General features: G+C 48.1%; 1 protein-coding gene across 1 annotated transcript in view; it reads right to left on the bottom strand.

Moving 5' to 3' along the window:
• Positions 1–20,860, bottom strand: part of LOC138487250 (opioid-binding protein/cell adhesion molecule-like) — a 1,248,728-nt gene that overhangs the window by 315,321 nt on the left and 912,547 nt on the right. The window contains exon 3 of the mRNA XM_069613882.1: positions 13,196–13,321. Coding sequence (XP_069469983.1) covers positions 13,196–13,321 — 126 coding nt within the window. The remainder of the gene's footprint in view (positions 1–13,195; positions 13,322–20,860) is intronic.

Raw genomic sequence — 20,860 nt, 5'->3', positions numbered from 1 at the left:
TCCTGGCAGCTCACCCACAGACTGAGGGCCTACTTCATGGAACTGTTAGCACAGTGCAAAGTCACTTTACACCACTCTGTGAAGCAGGGTGTCTGCTGGCAGTGCAAAAGTACACTTTGCAACGCAGGGTGTTTGTTGGACGCACAAAGGAACTTTGACCCGTGCTCCGAGTCTGAGAATCCATCATTTATCAATGCTGGGACCAACCTTTAGATCTAGGAGAGCCTCACTGCCGATCTACCAGTAAAGCTAGGTGGATCTCACTAACTCTCCTCACTGCTGCAGCCTGCATCTCCCGATTAGAGGCACTCTGTGGCAGCCTGCATATCCGGATTAGAGGCACTCTGTGGCAGCCTGCATCTCCCGATTAGAGGCACTCTGTGGCAGCCTGCATATCCGGATTAGAGGCACTCTGTGGCAGCCTGCATCTCCCGATTAGAGGCACTCGGTGGCAGCCTGCATATTCGGATTAGAGGCACTCTGTGGCAGCCTGCATCTCCCGATTAGAGGCACTCTGTGGCAGCCTGCATATCTGGATTAGAGGCACTCTGTGGCAGCCTGCACCTCCCGATTAGAGGCACTCTGTGGCAGCCTACATATTCGGATTAGAGGCACTGTGTGGCAGCCTGCATCTCCCGATTAGAGGCACTCTGTGGCAGCCTGCATATTCGGATTAGAGGCACTCTGTGGCAGCCTGCATCTCCCGATTAGAGGCACTCTGTAGCAGCCTGCATATCCGGATTAGAGGCACTCTGTGGCAGCCTGCATCTCCGGATTAGAGGCACTCTGTGGCAGCCTGCATATCCGGATTCGAGGCACTCTATGACAGCCTGCATATCCGGATTAGAGGGACTCTGTGGCAGCCTGCATCTCCGGATTAGAGGCACTCTGTGGCAGCCTGCATGCATCTCCGGATTAGAGGCACTCTGTGGCAGCCTGCATCTCCGGATTAGAGGCACTCTGTGGCAGCCTGCATATCCGGATTCGAGGCACTCTATGACAGCATGCATCTCCAGTGTATAGGCACTCTTTGGCAGCCTGCATCTCCGGATTATAAACACTCTGTGGCAGCCTGCATCTCCCGATTAGAGGCACTCTGTGGAAGCCTGCATCTCCCGATTAGAGGCAGTCTGTGGCAGCCTGCATATCAGGATTAGAGGCACTCTGTGGCAGCCTGCATCTCCGGATTAGAGGCACTCTGTGGCAGCCTGCATATCCGGATTAGAGGGACTCTGTGGCAGCCTGCATCTCCGGATTAGAGGCACTCTGTGGCAGCCTGCATCTCCGGATTAGAGACACTCTATGACAGCCTGCATATCCGGATTAGAGGGACTCTGTGGCAGCCTGCATCTCCGGATTAGAGGCACTCTGTGGCAGCCTGCATCTCCAGTTTATAGGCACTCTGTGGCAGCCTGCATATCCGGATTAGAGGGACTCTGTGGCAGCCTGCCTATCCGGAATAGAGGGACTCTGTGGCAGCCTGCATCTCCGGATTAGAGGCACTCTGTGGCAGCCTGCATCTACAGTTTATAGGCACTCTGTGGCAGCCTGCATATCCGGATTAGAGGGACTCTATGACAGCATGCATTTTCGGATTATAGGCACTCTGTGGCAGCCTGCATATCCGGATTAGAGAGACTCTATGACAGCATGTATCTCCGGATTAGAGGCACTCTGTGGCAGCCTGCATATCCGGATTAGAGGGACTCTATGACAGCCTGCATATCCGGATTAGAGGGACTCTGTGGCAGCCTGCATCTCCGGATTAGAGGCACTCTGTGGCAGCCTGCATCTCCAGTTTATAGGCACTCTGTGGCAGCCTGCATATCCGGATTAGAGGGACTCTGTGGCAGCCTGCCTATCCGGAATAGAGGGACTCTGTGGCAGCCTGCATATCCGGAATAGAGGGACTCTGTGGCAGCCTGCATCTCCGGATTAGAGGCACTCTGTGGCAGCCTGCATATCCGGATTAGAGGGACTCTATGACAGCATGCATTTTCGGATTATAGGCACTCTGTGGCAGCCTGCATATCCGGATTAGAGAGACTCTATGATAGCATGTATCTCCGGGTTAGAGGCACTCTGTGGCAGCCTGCATATCCGGATTAGAGGGACTCTATGACAGCATGCATTTTCGGATTATAGGCACTCTGTGGCAGCCTGCATATCCGGATTAGAGGGACTCTATGACAGCATGCATTTTCGGATTATTGGCACTCTGTGGCAGCCTGCATCTCCGGATTATAAACACTCTGTGGCAGCCTGCAAAAGAATGATCATGTCCAAATGTCCTTCGCAATTGTGGTCGATATTGACAAACACGTGCTCAGAAGCAATTTGGGGATTGCCCGAGAATTCAACCAAAGGCTTCAAATTGTAACATGTGCTTAGTAGGAATGATACAGTAGCAAGTGCAGCCTATGTGTTGCAGGGTTAATGCAGTAGCAAGCGTAGCCTGTATGCTGCAGGGTTCATGCTGTAGCAAACATAGCCTGTATGCTGCAGGGTGGGTGCAGTATCGAGTGCAGCCTATATGTTGCAGGGTTGATGCAGTAGCAAGCACAGCCTGTATGTTGCAGGGTGGGTGCAGTGTCGAGTGTAGCCTATATGTTGCAGGGTTGATGCTGTAGCAAGCACAGCCTGTATGATGCAGGGTTCATGAAGTAGAAAGCATAGCCTGTATGCTGCAGGGTTCATGCAGTAGCAAGCATAGCCTGTATGTTGCAGGGCTCATGTGGTAGCAAGCGTAGCCTGTATGCTGCAGGATTCATGCAATAGCAAGCGTAGCCTGTATGGTACAAGGTTCATGCAGTTGCAAGCGTAGCCTGTATGTTGCAGGGTTCATGCAGTAGCAAGCGTAGCCTGTATGTTGCAGGGTTCATGCAGTAGCAAGCGTAGCCTGTATGCTGCAGGGTACACCTGTGTGCTGGAGGGTTCATGCAGTAGCAAGTGTAGACTGTATGCTGCAGGGTTCATGCAGTTGCAAGCGTAGCCTGTATGTTGCAGGGTTCATGCAGTAGCAAGCGTAGCCTGTATGTTGCAGGGTTCATGCAGTAGCAAGCATAGCCTGTATGCTGCAGGGTACACCTGTGTGCTGGAGGGTTCATGCAGTAGCAAGCGTAGCCTGTATGTTGCAGGGTACACCTGTGTGCTGGAGGGTTCATGCAGTAGCAAGTGTAGACTGTATGCTGCAGGGTTCATGCAGTTGCAAGCGTAGCCTGTATGTTGCAGGGTTCATGCAGTAGCAAGCGTAGCCTGTATGTTGCAGGGTTCATGCAGTAGCAAGCGTAGCCTGTATGCTGCAGGGTACACCTGTGTGCTGGAGGGTTCATGCAGTTGCAAGCGTAGCCTGTATGTTGCAGGGTTCATGCAGTAGCAAGCGTAGCCTGTATGTTTTTAGGGTGGGTGCACACGAATATGTAGCCTCTGAGAAGCAGCAGCAGACTTGGATCCTGGCACAAAGATGCTCGCTACTAGGAAAACAACTAAGGAAGGCTACATCGGGACAGTCCGCTCTGTGTACAGACAAGGTACCAATACTTTAACCTGCGCATCTCGCTCCCCCTCTCTTTACTCCTTCCCCTCTCCTCTCTCTCTCTCTCTCTCTCTCTCTCTCTCTCTCTCTCTCTTCTGCCCCCTCTCTCTCTCTCTCTCTCTCTTGTTCTCTCTCTCTCTTCTGCCCCCTCTCTCCCTCTCTCTTCTGTGTATCTCTCTATATCTCTTCTGTCCCTCTCTCTCTTCTCTCTCTCTCTCTCTTTTTTGTACTCCCCTCTCTCTCCATCCCCTCTGTCCCTCTATTTCTCTCTCTTTCTCTCTCTCTGGGTGAGAGTTGTGTTGTCATATTCATGTTTACTGGTGTTTCCCCGACTCTTGTTGAAATCTGCACAGTCAGAGAACACAACACAGTTCCCTGGAAGGGGGAGGCTGTGTTTTTGGAGATAAACATAAAATGAGATCAGTAACAGTAGAGGCATGTAGTGGCATACATTGTTACAGTGAGTGTCCTGCAGAAATGTCAGCATCACACTGATGGTGTATTGTGTATAGCAGGGAAGGGGCAGTGAAACTCTTTGTGGGGGTGTGGTTGATTCTGAGTAGTTTTTTAAAGGACCAGAGGATGGGGCTTGAGGGACTAAAGCTGTTTTTAATGTGTGTGTGTGTGTGTGTGTGTGTGGTGATGAATACTTTGGCAATATTCCCCTCGACTGCGGGCCATTACCGCATAAGGTAATGCCCCAGGAGCCCATTGCGAGGGCCTTAACGAAGGCCCCATGGGTATTACCTTGTGCGGTAATTGCCTGCAGTCGAGGGGCATATTGCCATTAGTACCCCAGCCCGTTAGACCGGGTACTGTTTTTTTTTCTTGTTTCCGGTCTGCGAGATGCGTTTCGTTTCGCAGCTGAAAACAAAAAAGTGAAAAATGTTTAAAAAATTGCCACCATGGACAGAACGTGTAATGTGTTTTGTCTTTCCGTGGGGTCCATAGTAAACAAAATAAAATGGCCGCCATGGAACAGGGAGAAGGGAGTATACATAGACCCTACTCGCTTTCCATGGCGGACAGTCGCAGGAAAAACTCTGGGCCAGGCAGAGTTCCGGACCTTCTGTGGCAGGTAAGGCCTGGGCAAGTACTCTATGTGTACGTTCAGCGGCGCTACTAAGCCATCAGTCTCCAACATGCAAGAGGAAACCTAGATGTGGAGTACACCACTGATATGGGTCACTAGTGCTAATCAGAACATGACCCTTTTCAAAAGGCAGGATATTTTAAGAGACACAATTATATTCTAAGCAAAACAAACTTTTAATGAAAGAAAGCAGTGATGTAATTGTACTAACATTGCAAGTGGGCTCTTGTGTAGTAATTTCATTTTTATTGTTTTACTTGTATACAGTGCTATCTCGCGGGGTGCTTCATCAACCTCCTCTGAAAAGCAAAAGAGGACACTGAGTACAATACAAAGGTGTGACATATGTACAAGGCATAGGAAGCAGAGGATGCAATGACACATCTGAGTGGTCTGCTTAGTTACAGTCGGGATCACAGGTCTGGACTGACGGTGTGGTCACACAAGCTGCTGCTTGCAGGTTAACCTTGTTCAATGTCAACTATTAATGATCACCTCCAATATGTATTGCAGTCGTAATAGGAATGATATTATCTTTACAATACATAATGGCATTGAAGTGATCATGAGCAAAAACCCCTATCAAATCCTGGACTAACCACATAGATTACTTTATAATAGAAGGTTAACATTTCAAGATGAACAGTCTGGCATACACCTAGAGTACCTCTATGAGTAAGAGGAAGTGGACAAATAGCATAAATAAGGGTGCACGGCTGTTTTGCATAACAGCAAATAACATTTTGGAGATATAAGAAAGACCACAGATTTTATTTATAAGACACGTCTGTAATAGATGTTTTTTTTGCTTGTATATGATATGATATGATATGGTATTTGTAACGCGCCTATACACAAGTGTTTCAAGGCGCGACGAGGCAGGGAGGGGGGGACAAGGGGAGACAGACAACGATCCTACTAGGCCAGGTGTCATTCAGATCGCGCAAGTGCAGGGGTAGGGGAGTGGGAAAAAGTGCAGGGGGAAGGGGAGGGGGAAAAGTGCAGTACAAGGTAAGTGGCATACGTAATAAATAAATAAATAGGACCAGCTGGTGGCAAGTGTGAGGTAAGTGCAGAACAAGTGCTGGGGGAGGGGGTGGCTGTAGGGATACAGAGACAGTCCCGCAGTGCAAAGGGGTCCCAGGGCATCAGTGCAAGTGGAGAGTGGCAGGGCCCAGGACCGAGGCCGTTTAGAGTGGTCCAGTTGCAGGATCAGTGCAGTTTCAGTGAAAATTAATTAGCAGTTCAGCAGGGGAGAGGGAGAGGGAAAGCAGAAGCAAAGAGGAAGGTTTTGAGGTGCTTCCGGAACCGGAGATGGTTCTCCTCAAGTTTCAGGGAGGCAGGAAGGCTGTTCCAGAGGGAGGCCCCTGCCGCGGAGAGAGATCTACCCCCAGCTCGTTGCTTCGAGAAGCGGCTAACCCTGAGGGAGTTGGAGGCGGATGAGCGAAGGGCTCGGGAAGGAAGATATTTGGGAAGAGAGAGTTGAAGGTATTTAGGACCCAGGCCCCAGAAGGCCTTGTGGACAATGCAGAGGGTTTTGAACTTTATCCTCGCAGCCACTGGGAGCCAGTGTAGAGATTTCAGTCCTGGAGAGATACGGTCCCCGGGCTTGAGGCCAAGGACAAGTCTCGCAGTTCTGTTCTGGATGAGTTGCAGAGGGCGGAGAGTGGAGGCAGGCAGATTAAGATAGAGGCTGTTACAGTAGTCCAGCTTCGAGAGAACCAGGGCTCGGGAGACAGTGAGCTTCTGGGGGAAGGAGAGGAAGGGAAGAATACCTCTGAGGAGGTGCAGCTGGTAGTGTGACCTCTTGGCGACGTCAGAAATATGAGGAGAGAAGGAGAGTGTGGAGTCGAAGATGACCCCAAGGTTTTTAGCCTTGCAGGTAGGAGCAGGGAGGGGGCCAAGGGAGGCAGGCCAGAGAGCTACAGGGAAGGAGGGAGTGGGAGTACCGATGAGTAGAATCTCAGTCTTACTGGCATTAAGGCAGAGGTCATTGGCGGCACACCATTCTTGGATAGCAGACAGACAGTCAGAGATGAGGGAAGGAGAGGGGGAGGCTGAGGGTAGCCTGAAAATGAGCTGGGTATCGTCCGCATAGCACTGGAAATTAGGGCAGAGAGCGGCGATGCGGTGGGCAAGGAGTGCCAGATACTGGTTGAACAGCCAGGGAGAGAGATTAGATCCCTGGGGGACACCACAGGTGGAGAAAAAGATGTCGGAGAGGAAGGACCCCAGTTGGACCTGGGAGGGTCGATTTGAAAGGAAAGAGGTCAACCATGCCAGAGCCTGACCAGTGATACCCAGGTTTTCCCGGAGACGGTTGAGCAGGATGGCATGGTTGACAGTGTCAAAGGCAGAGGAGAGATCGAGCAGAATGAGAACACACGGGGTGTTGGAATCAAGGTTCAAGAGCAGGTCTTCACGGATGTTCAGGAGAGCAGTTTCCGTGCTTCTGGCAGCTCTGAAGCCAGATTGATGGTCATGAAGACTACCAACAGATTCAGCATGGAGGTTAAGCTGGGAGATGGCCAGTTTCTCCAGGAGCTTGCCCAGGAAGGGAGTGATGGAGATAGGGCGATAGTTAGCCGGGCAGGAGGGGTCGGAAGAGGGTTTCTTGAGAAGAGGGTGCACAAGGGAGTGCTTGAGGGGGGAAGGGAAGACTCCAGAGGCGAAGGAGTGGTTGCAAAAGCCAGCCAGGGCAGGAGCCAGGGAGTCGATGTGGTCCTTGATAGTTTTGGAGGAACAGGGGTGAACCTGTTTAGACGAGACTTTCATAGATCGGACTTGTCTGGAAACCTCGTCAGCAGAGAAAGGTGGAAAGGCAGAGAAAGAGGGAGGAGGGGTGACCGCAGAAGGGCCAGAGGAAGGGCCGGGTAGGGAGGGAGGGAGGTGAAAGGAGGAGAGCGAGGACAGGATGTCCTGAGTTTTAGAGATGAAGTGAGAGGCCAGTGCAGTGCAGAGGGCCTGGGAGGGGACAGGAGAGGTAGAGACTGCAACAGGGTTGGCCAGCTCCTTGCAGATTTTAAAGAGTTCGGCGGAGTTGTTTGATGCCGCAGAGATGCGGGCTTGGATAAGGGCTCTCTTCTTGGTGAGAACGGAGAGCCGGTACTGCCTTTGGAGCAGGCGGCAGGCCAGTTTGTCAGAGGATGAACATGAAGCACGCCATTTCCTCTCTGCAACCCTGCACTTGCGTTTTAGGGTGGCGAGATCCGAGTCATACCAGGAGTTACATTTGGCTTTGGGCTTCAGGCGGATTCTCATGACGGGGGCAAGGATATCAAGAGTAACAGATATAGCAGAGTGGAGCATGGAGAGGGCTGTGTCAGGGTGGGAGTCAGCCGAAGGGGCAGGGGGGGGCGAGAAGGTAGCAGCGAAAGCCTCAACTGACACACGCTTCATGGGTCGGATGACCGAGAAGGTGGGTGGCAGTGATGAGGGTGGCTTTACCTGTGGGGTAGGCAGGGTGAGGTGGGAGGATATGAGAAAGTGATCACTCCAGGAGAGAGGAGTGGAGAGAGGGACGGAGAGGGGAAGGTCAGAAGAGATCAGAGCATCAAGAGTGTGCCCAGCAGAGTGAGTAGGCCCAGATGGGAGAATAGAGAGTGAGAGAGAGTCGCAGAGGTCACGAAAGAGACCAGAGGGGGGACTGGAGGCATCAAGGTGGATGTTAAAGTCGCCAAGAAAGAGGAGTTGAGTGGTTGAGGACAGGAGTGCGGAGGAGAGGTCAGCCCACTCAGAGAGGAAGGAGGAAATTTGACCAGGTGGCCGATAGATAGTAGCCACGGTAAGGGAATGGCTAGGAGAGAGAGAGAGTCGGCAGACAAGGCATTCAAAAGAGGAGTAGGTCTGCGTAGGAGTGACAGTGGCAGGAATCCACTCAGGGAAGATAAGGGCAACACCACCCCCTGCACGGTTGGGCCTGGGCACGGAGAGGATCTTGTAACCGTCAGGTAGGAGTGTGTCAAAGCTGGTGGCAGAGCTGGCTGTGAACCATGTCTCAGTGAGACAAAGGACGTCGAGGTCCAGTTCCTCAAGAAGGTGACAGATATTGGAGGAGTGCTTGATGGCGGAGCGAGTGTTTAGTGTGGCAATGTGGAGAAGGCTGCCATCCTTGAAGAACTTCCGGGGAGGGGTCCTTAATGAACTCTGGGTTTGATGCACATTTCACATTTCACTTTTCAGAACACTCACCCTAACATTAACACGGTTTGCATCGTGAACCATGTATGCTCATTCAGGTAGTTCCAGGATTTGGATGAAAGGGTAACATTACTGCCACGCCCGTCACTCCACTGGGGCTCCAGAGCTGTCCACCTTCTCATATCAGCAGATGTTTCCTCTCCCCAGAAGCGGAGCCTTGCAGAATTGTGTAGAGAGGAGCAGCTGAGAGGGGAGTATGATACCCAGTCTCCAATGCATAGACTCACTTGGGCACGTGTGTTATGCAATCACCACTGGTGCACATTGTTCACACACTGACCAATAGGATAACTAGCATGAAGACACATATATCAACTGATGACAAAGAACTGCTATGAGTCTGGGCCCGTGTATAGGCATTGCCATGCCTGCATCCCAGGCGCACATGTGGTGTGCTCAAGTCCTCATATGAAATGGCAGATAGGTAGGACTATATGCCCATCAAAAGCCGAGGTCCCCACGCCAAGAGCAGGGATTGCCATCAACTCTGCGAATGCACATTTTGGGACAGGGATTGTTTAGCTGTGGTGGGAAGTGTGTGTGCATGTATGTGGTCACTCCTGGACCTCTTTCATGTGTAGGCATGTGGGTGCATATGTGTCAGCAATGTTATTCCTAAGAAACTGACCACGAAGGAGGAAGGCACAATTGCATGTGTTTTTAGTCTCGGAGCGAGATTAAAGCTGTGCATTCGCACCGTAGGCTTCTTGGCCCTGGTCCAGATCCTTGCTTGGTTTGTAATGCCCTGTGCAGAGGTATTTTTTTCTGGGTATGCACCCCAACATATGACTATTGACAGCAGACTGTGAACTAGTATAACTAAGGATTATACCAATATAGGTGCTGCCCACTCACCTATATAGTTAGGCATGTGGGTGACCCAGTCGTGGTGTGCCCTGGTGTTTGCTGTGCATTCAGGGCCATGGAGAGTTGCTGCCAATATGGCTGACTTTTACAGGGTTTGCCTTGATCTTCGTCTCTTGCTGGGGCCTCTCTCCGATGGCTGTGCTGCTTTGGGTAGGACATGGCGGTGGACAGTGGATGTCTGGGAACATCATGGAACAGCTGCTGTCTTGTAGCCCTGAATGGCAGACTCCCAGGGCTCACCTGATGAGTACAGAGACATTAAAAGTTTGCCGGTGTCCCGCCGGTAATTCTGGCGGGATACTGGCAAACGGTATTACCGTTCCCACACCCTGGTATGACGTAATTACTGACATATTACAGGTGGCGGGAATACCGATAAATCCCCATTCCACAGGGGGATTGACAGTTTTACTGCAACTGGTACTAACAGCTGTTTTTCACGGGTGGGGGCTTATTTCCCTCAGCTCTTGGCTGGAGGTAAATTAGATTACCCCACTGGCAAGCTTATAGTTTGCCAGTCCGAAAACATGCCGGTAAATGGAATTACAGCACATTATTACCAGACCGGCAATCTTCTAAACCCCCCTATGTCTGCCAGCAGTATCGTCATGTTCCCGCTGGTGGTGTTTCCTCAGATAAACAAGATGGCTACCATTCCTTTTAACGCCCCGCACCTCCTTTGGAAAAGAGCAGAAAGTATTGGGTCGGTTGTCGTCCTAGTCATAAGTCCCACTTGCAGAACAGGGACAAGCATTCACAGAGACCAATAAAAGGAGAGGGAGGGAATGAAGCATACTAACCTCAAGAAGGGGCGTGACCATAAGGAGAAGTGGGGCCTAATCACTGAGTGGATGCTGTGGACTGCAGGAAGAAGTGGGTTCATTATATCATCTGCTTGTGTCCCCATTTAGGACCACAAGCTGCTGCACATGGGAACCCCGGGGACTTGTGGCATGCGTTGCTCGACATCTGCCCAGACTCGCCGCCAGACTCCACACTATACCTTCTGAAACCAAGTCATCCAACTTGAGAGGGATGGCAGAGTCTGATTGGCTGCATTTAGCTTTAGGAACCAGGTTCAACCGGGAGAGGTCTGACACCGACCAATCCTTGGAGAATCCAAGAGAACAAGCTCAACAGCAAGTACATGATGGCAGACATGACAGTTACTCTTAGTGTCAGCAAAATTAGGCATTTGATTGTGTGATTTCTATCTGGTGCGCCTCCTTTCTTCTGAATATGTCCCGGCACAGCTGCATGAAGCTCTTTCTTGGTTTGTTGGATGATCGTTGTCCCTCATTATATACAGTTAAAATAATGTAAACTTTGAAATAAATCACCATGCCCAGGTGGGCCGGTTCCTGGATAGAAAAACACTAATACAATGTTCCATTGCTTTTCAGTAGCCAGAAGAGATAGATTAAGTTGGACGTCGTCCCTATCAGAAACTCTTCAGAAGAAAATAGAGCACTGTCTTTGTTTTTATAATCGATCACAACATATGAGACGTTTTAGGCCACCAATCATTATCCAATGTTGTGAGTAGTGGTAACTAATATCCCACACTAGTGACTGGTAGTATATATCATGTATTTTAGCATTATCTGGCATGTGCAAATGCAAGAGTGTGCAATGTGCTAACCTACCTGATCATGTGTCGGGACCCCACAATAACTTAGAGGTACTGCAAGCATCCAGTTGGTGCACTGTTCATCCCAATAATTAATCTAGGGTTCCTTTCATGGCATGTTCAGGGAGCTAAGCAAATGGCACACTCCAACGGGGTATTCTCTCTGGTCTGGTCGTTGCTGGCCTTTGCTAGAATGTGCAACTTAAAAGAGCAAATAATGCTATTCTTTCTTGATGTTCACCTTTCCCTGACATTTTACAGTGTGGTGTGTGTTTTGAGTTGGTGTGTTTCCTTCAGCTGCAGTGTCAGCACGTGATTCTGTTTTTTTGGGGTTCTCGTCAGTTACCTGACTGTTTCATGTCTGCTTTGTTGATTTTGGACTTATTTTTTATCATATTCATCTAAAGTACGTTGTTTGTAAAAGTCCCTCAAAACCGTACCAAAAAATGCTATTTTCAAATAAAAGAAATGATGTTTAGTATCAGTCACTAGTATGGAATATTAGTTGCCACTAGTCACAATATTGGATCACTATTGGTTGCCTAAAACTTCTCGTATTCGGTGATTAGTTATAAGAATGAATTAAGTGTTCTGTTTGCTCAATATTTCCAATAGGGAGACCCTTCTGTGATATTTACCCGCAGGCACCCTTTGGCGCAGGTGCCCTCTCCCTTTTGGAAAATAGATTAAGTTGAGGCGGGGCTGCTTAAGTATTTGACTGCTTAATGTCCCTTATGTGTGCCATTTATAGGGCATGGACCTGGGTAGGAAACAGCAGAGCATTGTGAGATCTTCCGAGTGGATTACAAGGAACACATTTGCCTCATCTCCCAGAGCATCAGGGGGGCAGTGACGGAACTTCTGATGGAGACCCAGGGAGTTGGCAGGGGGTGCAGGCGCTTGGAACTGAAAGGAATACAGCTTCGGGGGAGACACATCTAGATCATTTGCGAGCCTCCTTTCTACATATCTCCCAAGTGCACCCCCCATAGTATATCCTACTGGTCGCATCTAACTTAAAGTGTCCTTTAAATGTGGCCCTTGTTGTTCAGTGCTCTGTTGCCTCACATCCAGGGTTGTGCTGAGTAAAAACTATTTCATGCTGCCATAGAACGACCAACACAAGATCTGCCCTTCATTTGGCCATAGGAGGAGTTCAGCGGGGACCCCTCTAGATACAGCTTTGAGGGCCATTTGCAGTGTCCTGACACCGCCAGGGTCGCAGACCACACCACCCAACTGCTTCACACAGGAGTGGCATTTGCAAATCCCTGAGATCATGTCCTGCAACTTCTGGAAGGTGGGGGCGTCACAGGGGGAGATTCAAAGCAAGATCTCAAGCTGGCAACTTCACAGGCAACATGCTTATCTTTGGGGCCCAAATATATATCTTTTGAATACTCTAGTCAGGTGAGGTGGATGACAGATTGACAGAAGAGCTTGCAAGATCCCATGTAAGAGCTATCATGTACATTGTTGAAGGAGGATCATTGGCTAACAGTGCTTCAGAACATGTAGATAGCAGTCAGAGCATTGATCAATGTATCCAGTATCGGTGTGATGGGGCTTTCAGCTGCGGTAAGTGGCATATCTAGAGAACGCTGCTCGTGTGCCTTCCTCCCCAAATATGCGGCATTGTTCTAAGTGAACAAGTGGTCTGAGCATATGCATACAGTACACGTTCCTGATTACCGTCACCAACATCTACCATAGAGCACACTCGCCAATACACCCAAGGACTTCAAATCGAACAGCGAACAACCAACGCATCCCAGTGGGACAGGCAGACTCATGGCCTCAAATCACCCTTCTTCCAGCACCACATGTACAAGATGGCCCACAGCACCCAAACAAGCTGGGCCCCACTTACGCCGCCCGGTGAGGTGCCTCCACGTGACGGTGGGCTCCGGTCTGCCAAAGGCCTGGCACAGCAGGGTCACGCTGCTCCCCTCGTTCACCGTGACGTCAGAGGAGATATTCAGAATCTGGGCCGAAACTGTGAAGAAACAAGACAAGAAAAGAAAAGACAGGCATTAGGAACAACAGTCAGACCGAAAACAAGAGGCTGAGAAATAATTCATCACAAAGAGTAGAGAAGAGCCTATGACATGTGAACAATGAGTCAGTTTATGTGGGAGCAGCCAAGATACCTGTCAAGCGGAGCACATCTTCCTGAACTGCTTTTAAAACATGGATATGATGAAGTCTGAAATCTGGTAATCATTCTGGATAACTCATTATCTCAAAATGTACAGATTACAGAAGGGGTGCAAGGAGACTGGCTTCAGGTAAGGATCCTTCGGGGTCTGTCAGCTATTCAGCCGAAGCACTACGCATTTTGGTCACCTTGGCTCTTGTTGTGCCATGGTTCCCCCAGGCCAATTCCTCATATATGGGTCTACCTAGAAGTACATTAAATAGCCAAGATGTTCTCCTAAGTGCCCCGGCCCATACATGACACACGTGTATTGGGTTGCTGCACTCCATGGTGTGAAGGGCTTCTGTGAGAAGAACGCTCACCGTATCTCCAAAGATGAACTCAAGTAGATTAATGAACTGCAACACTGTTCCACCTGCTAAAGCCAGAATCCTATGCTAGGCTTTGACCAGAGAAATGTTACTCTCTCCTCATTGGCTGCCTGATTCTTAGCGATGTGAGATTAGAACTCTTTGTTGTTCTTTGATCAGGTCCTTCTCTTAATCAATCCAGGTTGTAGTGCCATACTGTGGGACACGCTGTTTGATCTATATGAGGTTGCCAGCGTGCCCACAATGGCCGGGACCATAGCAGACCTCATGACAGCCACTCACTACTTAAGTAACTCCCCTGTCCTCTCACTGAGTAATGCACTACAATCCCCCTCCAACACATGGGCAGCACCGTCGTCGAAGACTTGTGGAACTCTAACCAGGATGAGAAGACAGAACGAGGCCAGAAGGTGGCAGACTGCCAAGGAGAGTCTGTCACCAGGAGAAATGTGAGGTGCTTATGGACTTTCAAGTCTGGGTTTATTCTTTTGACACCATAATTCCCCAGTTAGGTAGGGGGGTGGGTGGGCGTTAATGTGTATTTGCATGACAACTGGCTGACATCCCCAGTAGAAATGAAGACACTCGGGGGGTGGGGGACATGCTACGCTGGACACGGCATGCCCCGCTTCGGTCCACAGGGGAGGACCAATCTATTCAGTACCTATAGCCCAGAGGCCAGAGCACAGGAAGGAATGGGGGCCCTTGCATAGGGTCCACACATGCCTCCCCGTTCCTGCACACATGCTCACTTGCTCACATTCCCTAGCCAAAAATCAGTGCCGGCTGAGCTAATGGGACAATCCTGTCCAATGCCTGACATATTGAAGGATCTCAAACTTTGGCTCAAATAGTTGGATTTCAAGGTCTACAGTAATAATGTCTTATAGAGTTTACTTTTAAAAAAAATGCATGGTAAAGCCACATGACAACATTTACATACTTATAGCAACATGTTAAGCCACAAGAATATCATTGTGGCTTTAATGTTCACATCCTCATTACTAAACTCTAAGTCCCAGAATGCAAGATAATGCCAACTTGAAAAATCTAGTAAACCCCACTGTCCCTTCAGTGATTTAAGACATGCAATACATGAAGCTGAGTAATAAACAAAGATAAACATGCAGATTCCTTGTCACAAACTTCCAGCGCGTTGTTACTGATGATTTTGAAAAAATTTGATTGGTGATTTAAAGCAGCTTTATTGTTTTGCATGTCAAGATAACAGGCATCATGGATATAAACACATCTTTAAATGGGTGCTTTGTGTTGCTCACTTTAAATATCACATATGTGCAAGGTAATTTGTGTTTTGTGAACTCTTTGGGCCTCATTACGACTGAGGGGGAACGGGTTAACAGGCTCTGCTAAAGGAGGCGGACCCGTTAAACCCGTCCTCCTCATCATAAGCTCCCCTCGCTGGAACCTGGTAAGTAACGCCTGGTCAAACCAGGCGTTGTTACCGGGTCCCGCAAGGCGAAGAGTGAGCAAACAACGTGCGGCTCATAATCGGCCCATGGTTTGCACCCTCTCCCATTTCCATTCAGCCCTCTGGGGGCTCAGATGGGAATGGGGAAGGTCCGGCCCGGGTTCTTGGAGGGAGGAATTACCAGGCCCTCCGAACTCGGAATGGCCAGGTAATTCTCCATTCTGGGAACCCAGACTCGATTTCGGCGGCACCCGTAATGAGGCCCATTGATTTGGAAATGTCCCATCGTGCTTAGGAAATGCTCTGCCACTGATGAAGGAAATGTGTGTGCAACATGAGCACCTTAACAGCCTGCAGGGCCACGGATGGACGCTGTGTGTGTGTCTGCATAGCTGCGACCTGGGAAACTGGCAGTGCTTGAATGTCCGGCCTGAGCTGATTCTATAACTGGCTCAGGAGAAAGACAAAGTACCAAGAATGTGTTTCTTGAGCCTTTGGACAAAAGGCACACATTGTAAAAATTAAAAGAACTGGTGGTACGGCATACACAAGCTTTATATAACACTTCCATCTCTGATGTTTTCCCTGCTAGTTCTTCCTTTCGTCCTCTACACCCTCAATGTTCCTCTTGCGGTCACCACAGCAGGTTTTCATAGTTTATCATTTTCTTTTTTATAACAAGAAATCACAAAAAGCCACACATTGTTTTGTGGACTTTACAAATGTTGTCCATCTCCACGCTTTTTGGGCTTGGAATACCTCCCCAATACGTGGATCCTCTGCTATGAGATACTTCCTCCCTTCCATCTTCTATTGTAGCAGCACTTTTAAAGGCGTTGAACACTCCTTCAAGACGTTGAGTCGCCCCCTCAAACGAATTATGTAGACACTGACTCACACACTCCATCTGAGCAATAGCCACAGTGACGAGATTGACTCACGCACTCCATCTGCGCTATAGCCCATGGGAAGATACTGACTCACTTCCGCCATCCGAGCTATAGCCCATGGAAGATATTGACCTTCTCCCTCCATCCGAGCTACAGACACGGTGAAGACATTGACCTTCACCAAACATGCATATGTAGATCCTAATAAACATTGAATTGCCCCCCCCATCATCTGAGCTCTATCACTGGTGAAGTCATTCACTCACGCCCGTCATCTGAGCTCTATCCCTGGTGAAGACATTCACTCACGCCCATCATCTGAGCTCCATCCCTGGTGAAATCATGCACTCACTCGCATCATCTGAGCTCTATCCCCGGTGAAGTCATTCACTCACGCACATCATCTGAGCTCTTTCACTATTGAAGTCATTCACTCATGCCCATCATCTGAGCTCCATCCCCGTTGAAGTCATTCACTCACGCCCATCATCTGAGCTCTATCCCCGGTGAAGTCATTCACTCACGCACATCATCTGAGCTCTTTCACTATTGAAGTCATTCACTCACGCCCATCATCTGAGCTCTTTCACTATTGAAGTCATTCACTCATGCCCATCATCTGAGCTCTATCCCCGGTGAAGTCATTCACTCACGCACATCATCTGTGCTCTTTCACTATTGAAGTCATTCACTCACGCACATCATCTGAGCTCTTTCACTATTGAAGTCATTCACTCATGCCCATCATCTGAGCTCTATCCCCGGTGAAGTCATTCACTCATGCCCATCATCTGAGCTCCATCCCTGGTGAAATCATGCATTCACTCGCATCATCTGAGCTCTATCCCCGGTGAAGTCATTCACTCACGCACATCATCTGAGCTCTTTCACTATTGAAGTCATTCACTCATGCCCATCATCTGAGCTCCATCCCCGTTGAAGTCATTCACTCACGCCCATCATCTGAACTCCATCCCCGGTGAAGTCATTCACTCACGCCCATCATCTGAGCTCTATCCCTGGTGAAGACATTCACTCACGCACATCATCTGAGCTCTATCCCCAGTAAAGTCATTCACTCATGCCCATCATCTGAGCTCTATCCCAAGTGAAGTCATTCACTCATGCCCATCATCTGAGCTCCATCCCCGGTGAAGTAATTCCCTCAAGCCCATTATCTGAGCTCTATCCCCGGTGAAGACATTCACTTACGCCCATCATCTGAGCTCTATCCCCGGTGAAGACATTCACTCGTGCCCATCATCTGAGCTCTATCCCTGGTGAAGTTACTCACTCACGCACATCATCTGAGCTCTATCCCCGGTGAAGTCATTCACTCATGCCCATCATCTGAGCTCCATCCCCGGTGAAGACATTCACTCACGCCCATCATCTGAGCTCTATCCCTGGTGAAGTTACTCACTCACGCCCATCATCTGAGCTCCATCCCCGGAGAATTAATTCCCTCAAGCCCATTATCTGAGCTCTATCCCCGGTGAAGTCATTCACTCATGCCCATCATCTGAGCTCCATCCCCAGTGAAGTCATTCACTCATGCCCATCATCTGAGCTCCATCCCCGGTGAAGTCATTCACTCGTGCACATCATCTGAGCTCTATCCCTGTTGAAGGTACTCACTCACACCCATCACCTGAGCTCAGATTACAAACTCTAACGCAGAAAGACAAACCAAAACATGAGAACAAAGTTCAATTTATCACTACATACTGTGTCAACAACCTTGCTATAAGGAGGATTCTTAAAAGAAGCTGGTATTTGCTCAAGCTAGACTCCCACATTGGGGATTTTATCAATGACCATCCATCCATAATCTGCAGAAGAGCTAGAACACTCGGAACCAGCCTAAGTCCCTCCTTATTACCAGAAGTGAAAAAAGAAACAACAAAGACCTGGCTACAAGAACCGACGTCGGGGGTCAGGAAAACGTGGCATGTGTTCCATGTGCAAATATGCAATGGCTAGCACAGACACTTTTAAAGATTCAAATGGTGTCCAAATTAAAATACAGGAACAAATTAACTGTCAGACAAAATATGTCATATACGAAATTATATGCACTTGAAAACAGTTCTACATTGGCAGCATGATCCGAGAGCTACGGACCAGGATCAGAGAACACTTATCAGCAATTGGCAGCCAAGACAGAAACCTACCCTTAGCTGACCATTGGCAGAAGGAACACCAGCTGAATGGCAAACAAGAAATCAAATTCATTGGCCTGAAAAAAGTAACCCTGGGCCAAAGAGGAGGCAATCATGAAGTGCTCCTACGCCAGGAAGAGGCAAAACTCATTTGTCGTTTCAGAAGTGTGGAGGCTGGCTTGACCTCAGATAACAAAATGGCATACTTCCTGGGGTAGAAGAACCACTCTAGCACCTAGAGGGAGTGAAACTAACAATCCAACACCTGTGCATCAGCATTTAATCTCAAAGTGTATGCAGTACTCACCAGAACTGTTTCTCTATTGTAGTCAAACAGAAGTATTCACTAAGTATTTGATACATCTTAACAAACTATCTATTGTTAATTGTATAACATCTGTGAGTCGTCTTCTTTACATTCTTGACACTGTTTCATGTATTTGAACGAAATACGAGATGATCAGGTCAATAATGGCATGTTGCCACCATCAGTGATTTGCCTCTTTGTATAGATTTGTATAGATTTCAGTCACTGGGCAAGAACTGTAGCAGTACACACCGTGGAAAGTTAACCATATTAGACTGGATAACCTCTACGAACGTGTCTGAGACTACAATCCCCACAACACACCAGTACTAGTATCCGAAGATCACTCAGATTCAGCCTCAAGCTAACCCCCCTCCCCCATTTTGGGTCACTCCCAGGCAACCAGCAAGAGTAAATCTCCGCTAATTTATACCACGTGCACACAATTTCAATATTGCGCAAATATTGTATACTCTGACCTTTTCCTTGAACATATTTAGTGTTTTCGCGTTTATTCACCAAATAGTTTTCCGCACTTTTTTAACCTTGCTGCTTCGCTAAAAGATAAAACCTGACAGAATACTCTCAGGCAAACTCTAGAAACACAATCACTTTTAATTTGGCAAGTCGTGATGGCACCAAAAACCCAATAGTGCAACAGTAGAGCACCCAAAATATAGCCGCCAAGCGCCCAGAGGCCATGGAAAGCAAGGTAGGACTACCAAGTCTCCATGGCAATGAAGATAAACCAAAAAAGAGCAGGGGACTGATGTCCATTTTCAACCAACGCGAGACGCGCAAAACAACTATTTGCAGGGAAGCCCTAGGAGTCGTTGACAGCCTACCCACTATCTTACCCCATTGGCTCCAGATCCGTGCATAACAGGGTACCACACACAAGGTTTACCATGTACTTTAGAAATACGAGTCCTTGGAGATCATATTTATTTATTTATTTTTGGCATAACTTTCAGCCGAGCAAAGGCGAGCCATTGATGATTCTCATTTTTATTGAGTTACCATACTTACACACAAGCAAACAGCCATACGGTTGGTGCACAAGTATTAGAACTATGCGCTGGGATCAATTTCCCATTCAACTTGTCTGTATGTCGTTTCTAACGACACAAGCCATATCTTAAGGGCACAATAGCTAGCCTACACCTTGTCTTTTCTCTGCTCACTCTCTTTTTTCCAGACGGGATTTAACCCAGTACTTTCAAACATTTCTGCCATTATGCAACTATGACCAACGGCGAAGGGTAAGAAGAACATTTTATCCGCACGTTGCATTTAAGCAATTTGTTATAAACCATATATTTGTTTACTGTGGCAAAGGTTAACCATTCCATGTCACAAATTCTCTCCCCTATTTTTTTTTAACCTTCCTGCCCCCCCATCCTGAATCTCTGTTGTTTATTCATTTAATTTTAATTTATTTATTTTTCATTTACCTTGTTATTTTGTGACATCTGTTTTATCTGTTTATTTGTATTGTCATTTACATTTGGATACATTCATACAATGTGCTTGTTTATTTGGGAACAACGCTTGTGTCTAACTTGTTCTCCTTTGAAATGATCATATGATGCTAATATGATGGATATGAATGAATTTTGTTTGCAAAATATGTTGAATTAAATATTTTAAAATAAAAAAAAGTTGATTTGAAAAAGACATAGATAATGCCGAAACACGTGTCACCAAAGAGTGCCACAATAAATCGAATTAGATCACAAACTAGTGGCATCTTGGTATTTATTTTATATACAACTGTGGCGCAGTAACTGGGTGTGTTCAAAACACATTTTTCCACATAGACAAACAGAGTAGGGGAACTCTTGGTCTCCGTCTTTTGACACACAAATGCAACATTTCGAATTTCAACTGTAACTGGTCGCAGGGGTCGCATGGTGATATTACCAAAAAGTTCCTCAAGTCTAGTCTTTTGAATATTCAGATATAGATCCTAATAAATATTGAATACCCCCCCATCATCTGAGGTCTTTCCCCGGTGAAGTCATTCACTCACACTCATCATCTGAGCTCTATACCGGTGAAGACATTCACTCACGCCCATCATCTGAGCTCCATCCCCGGTGAAGACATTCACTCGCGCACATCATCTGAGCTACATCCCCAGTAAAGTCATTCACTCACACCTATCATCTGAGCTCCATCCCCGGTGAAGACATTCACTCGCGCACATCATCTG

The sequence above is a fragment of the Ambystoma mexicanum genome, chromosome 9, assembly GCF_040938575.1.
Source record: "Ambystoma mexicanum isolate Mex_15411 chromosome 9, UKY_AmexF1_1, whole genome shotgun sequence".
NCBI lineage: Eukaryota > Metazoa > Chordata > Amphibia > Caudata > Ambystomatidae > Ambystoma > Ambystoma mexicanum.
This window is presented reverse-complemented; position numbering and strand designations above follow the sequence as displayed.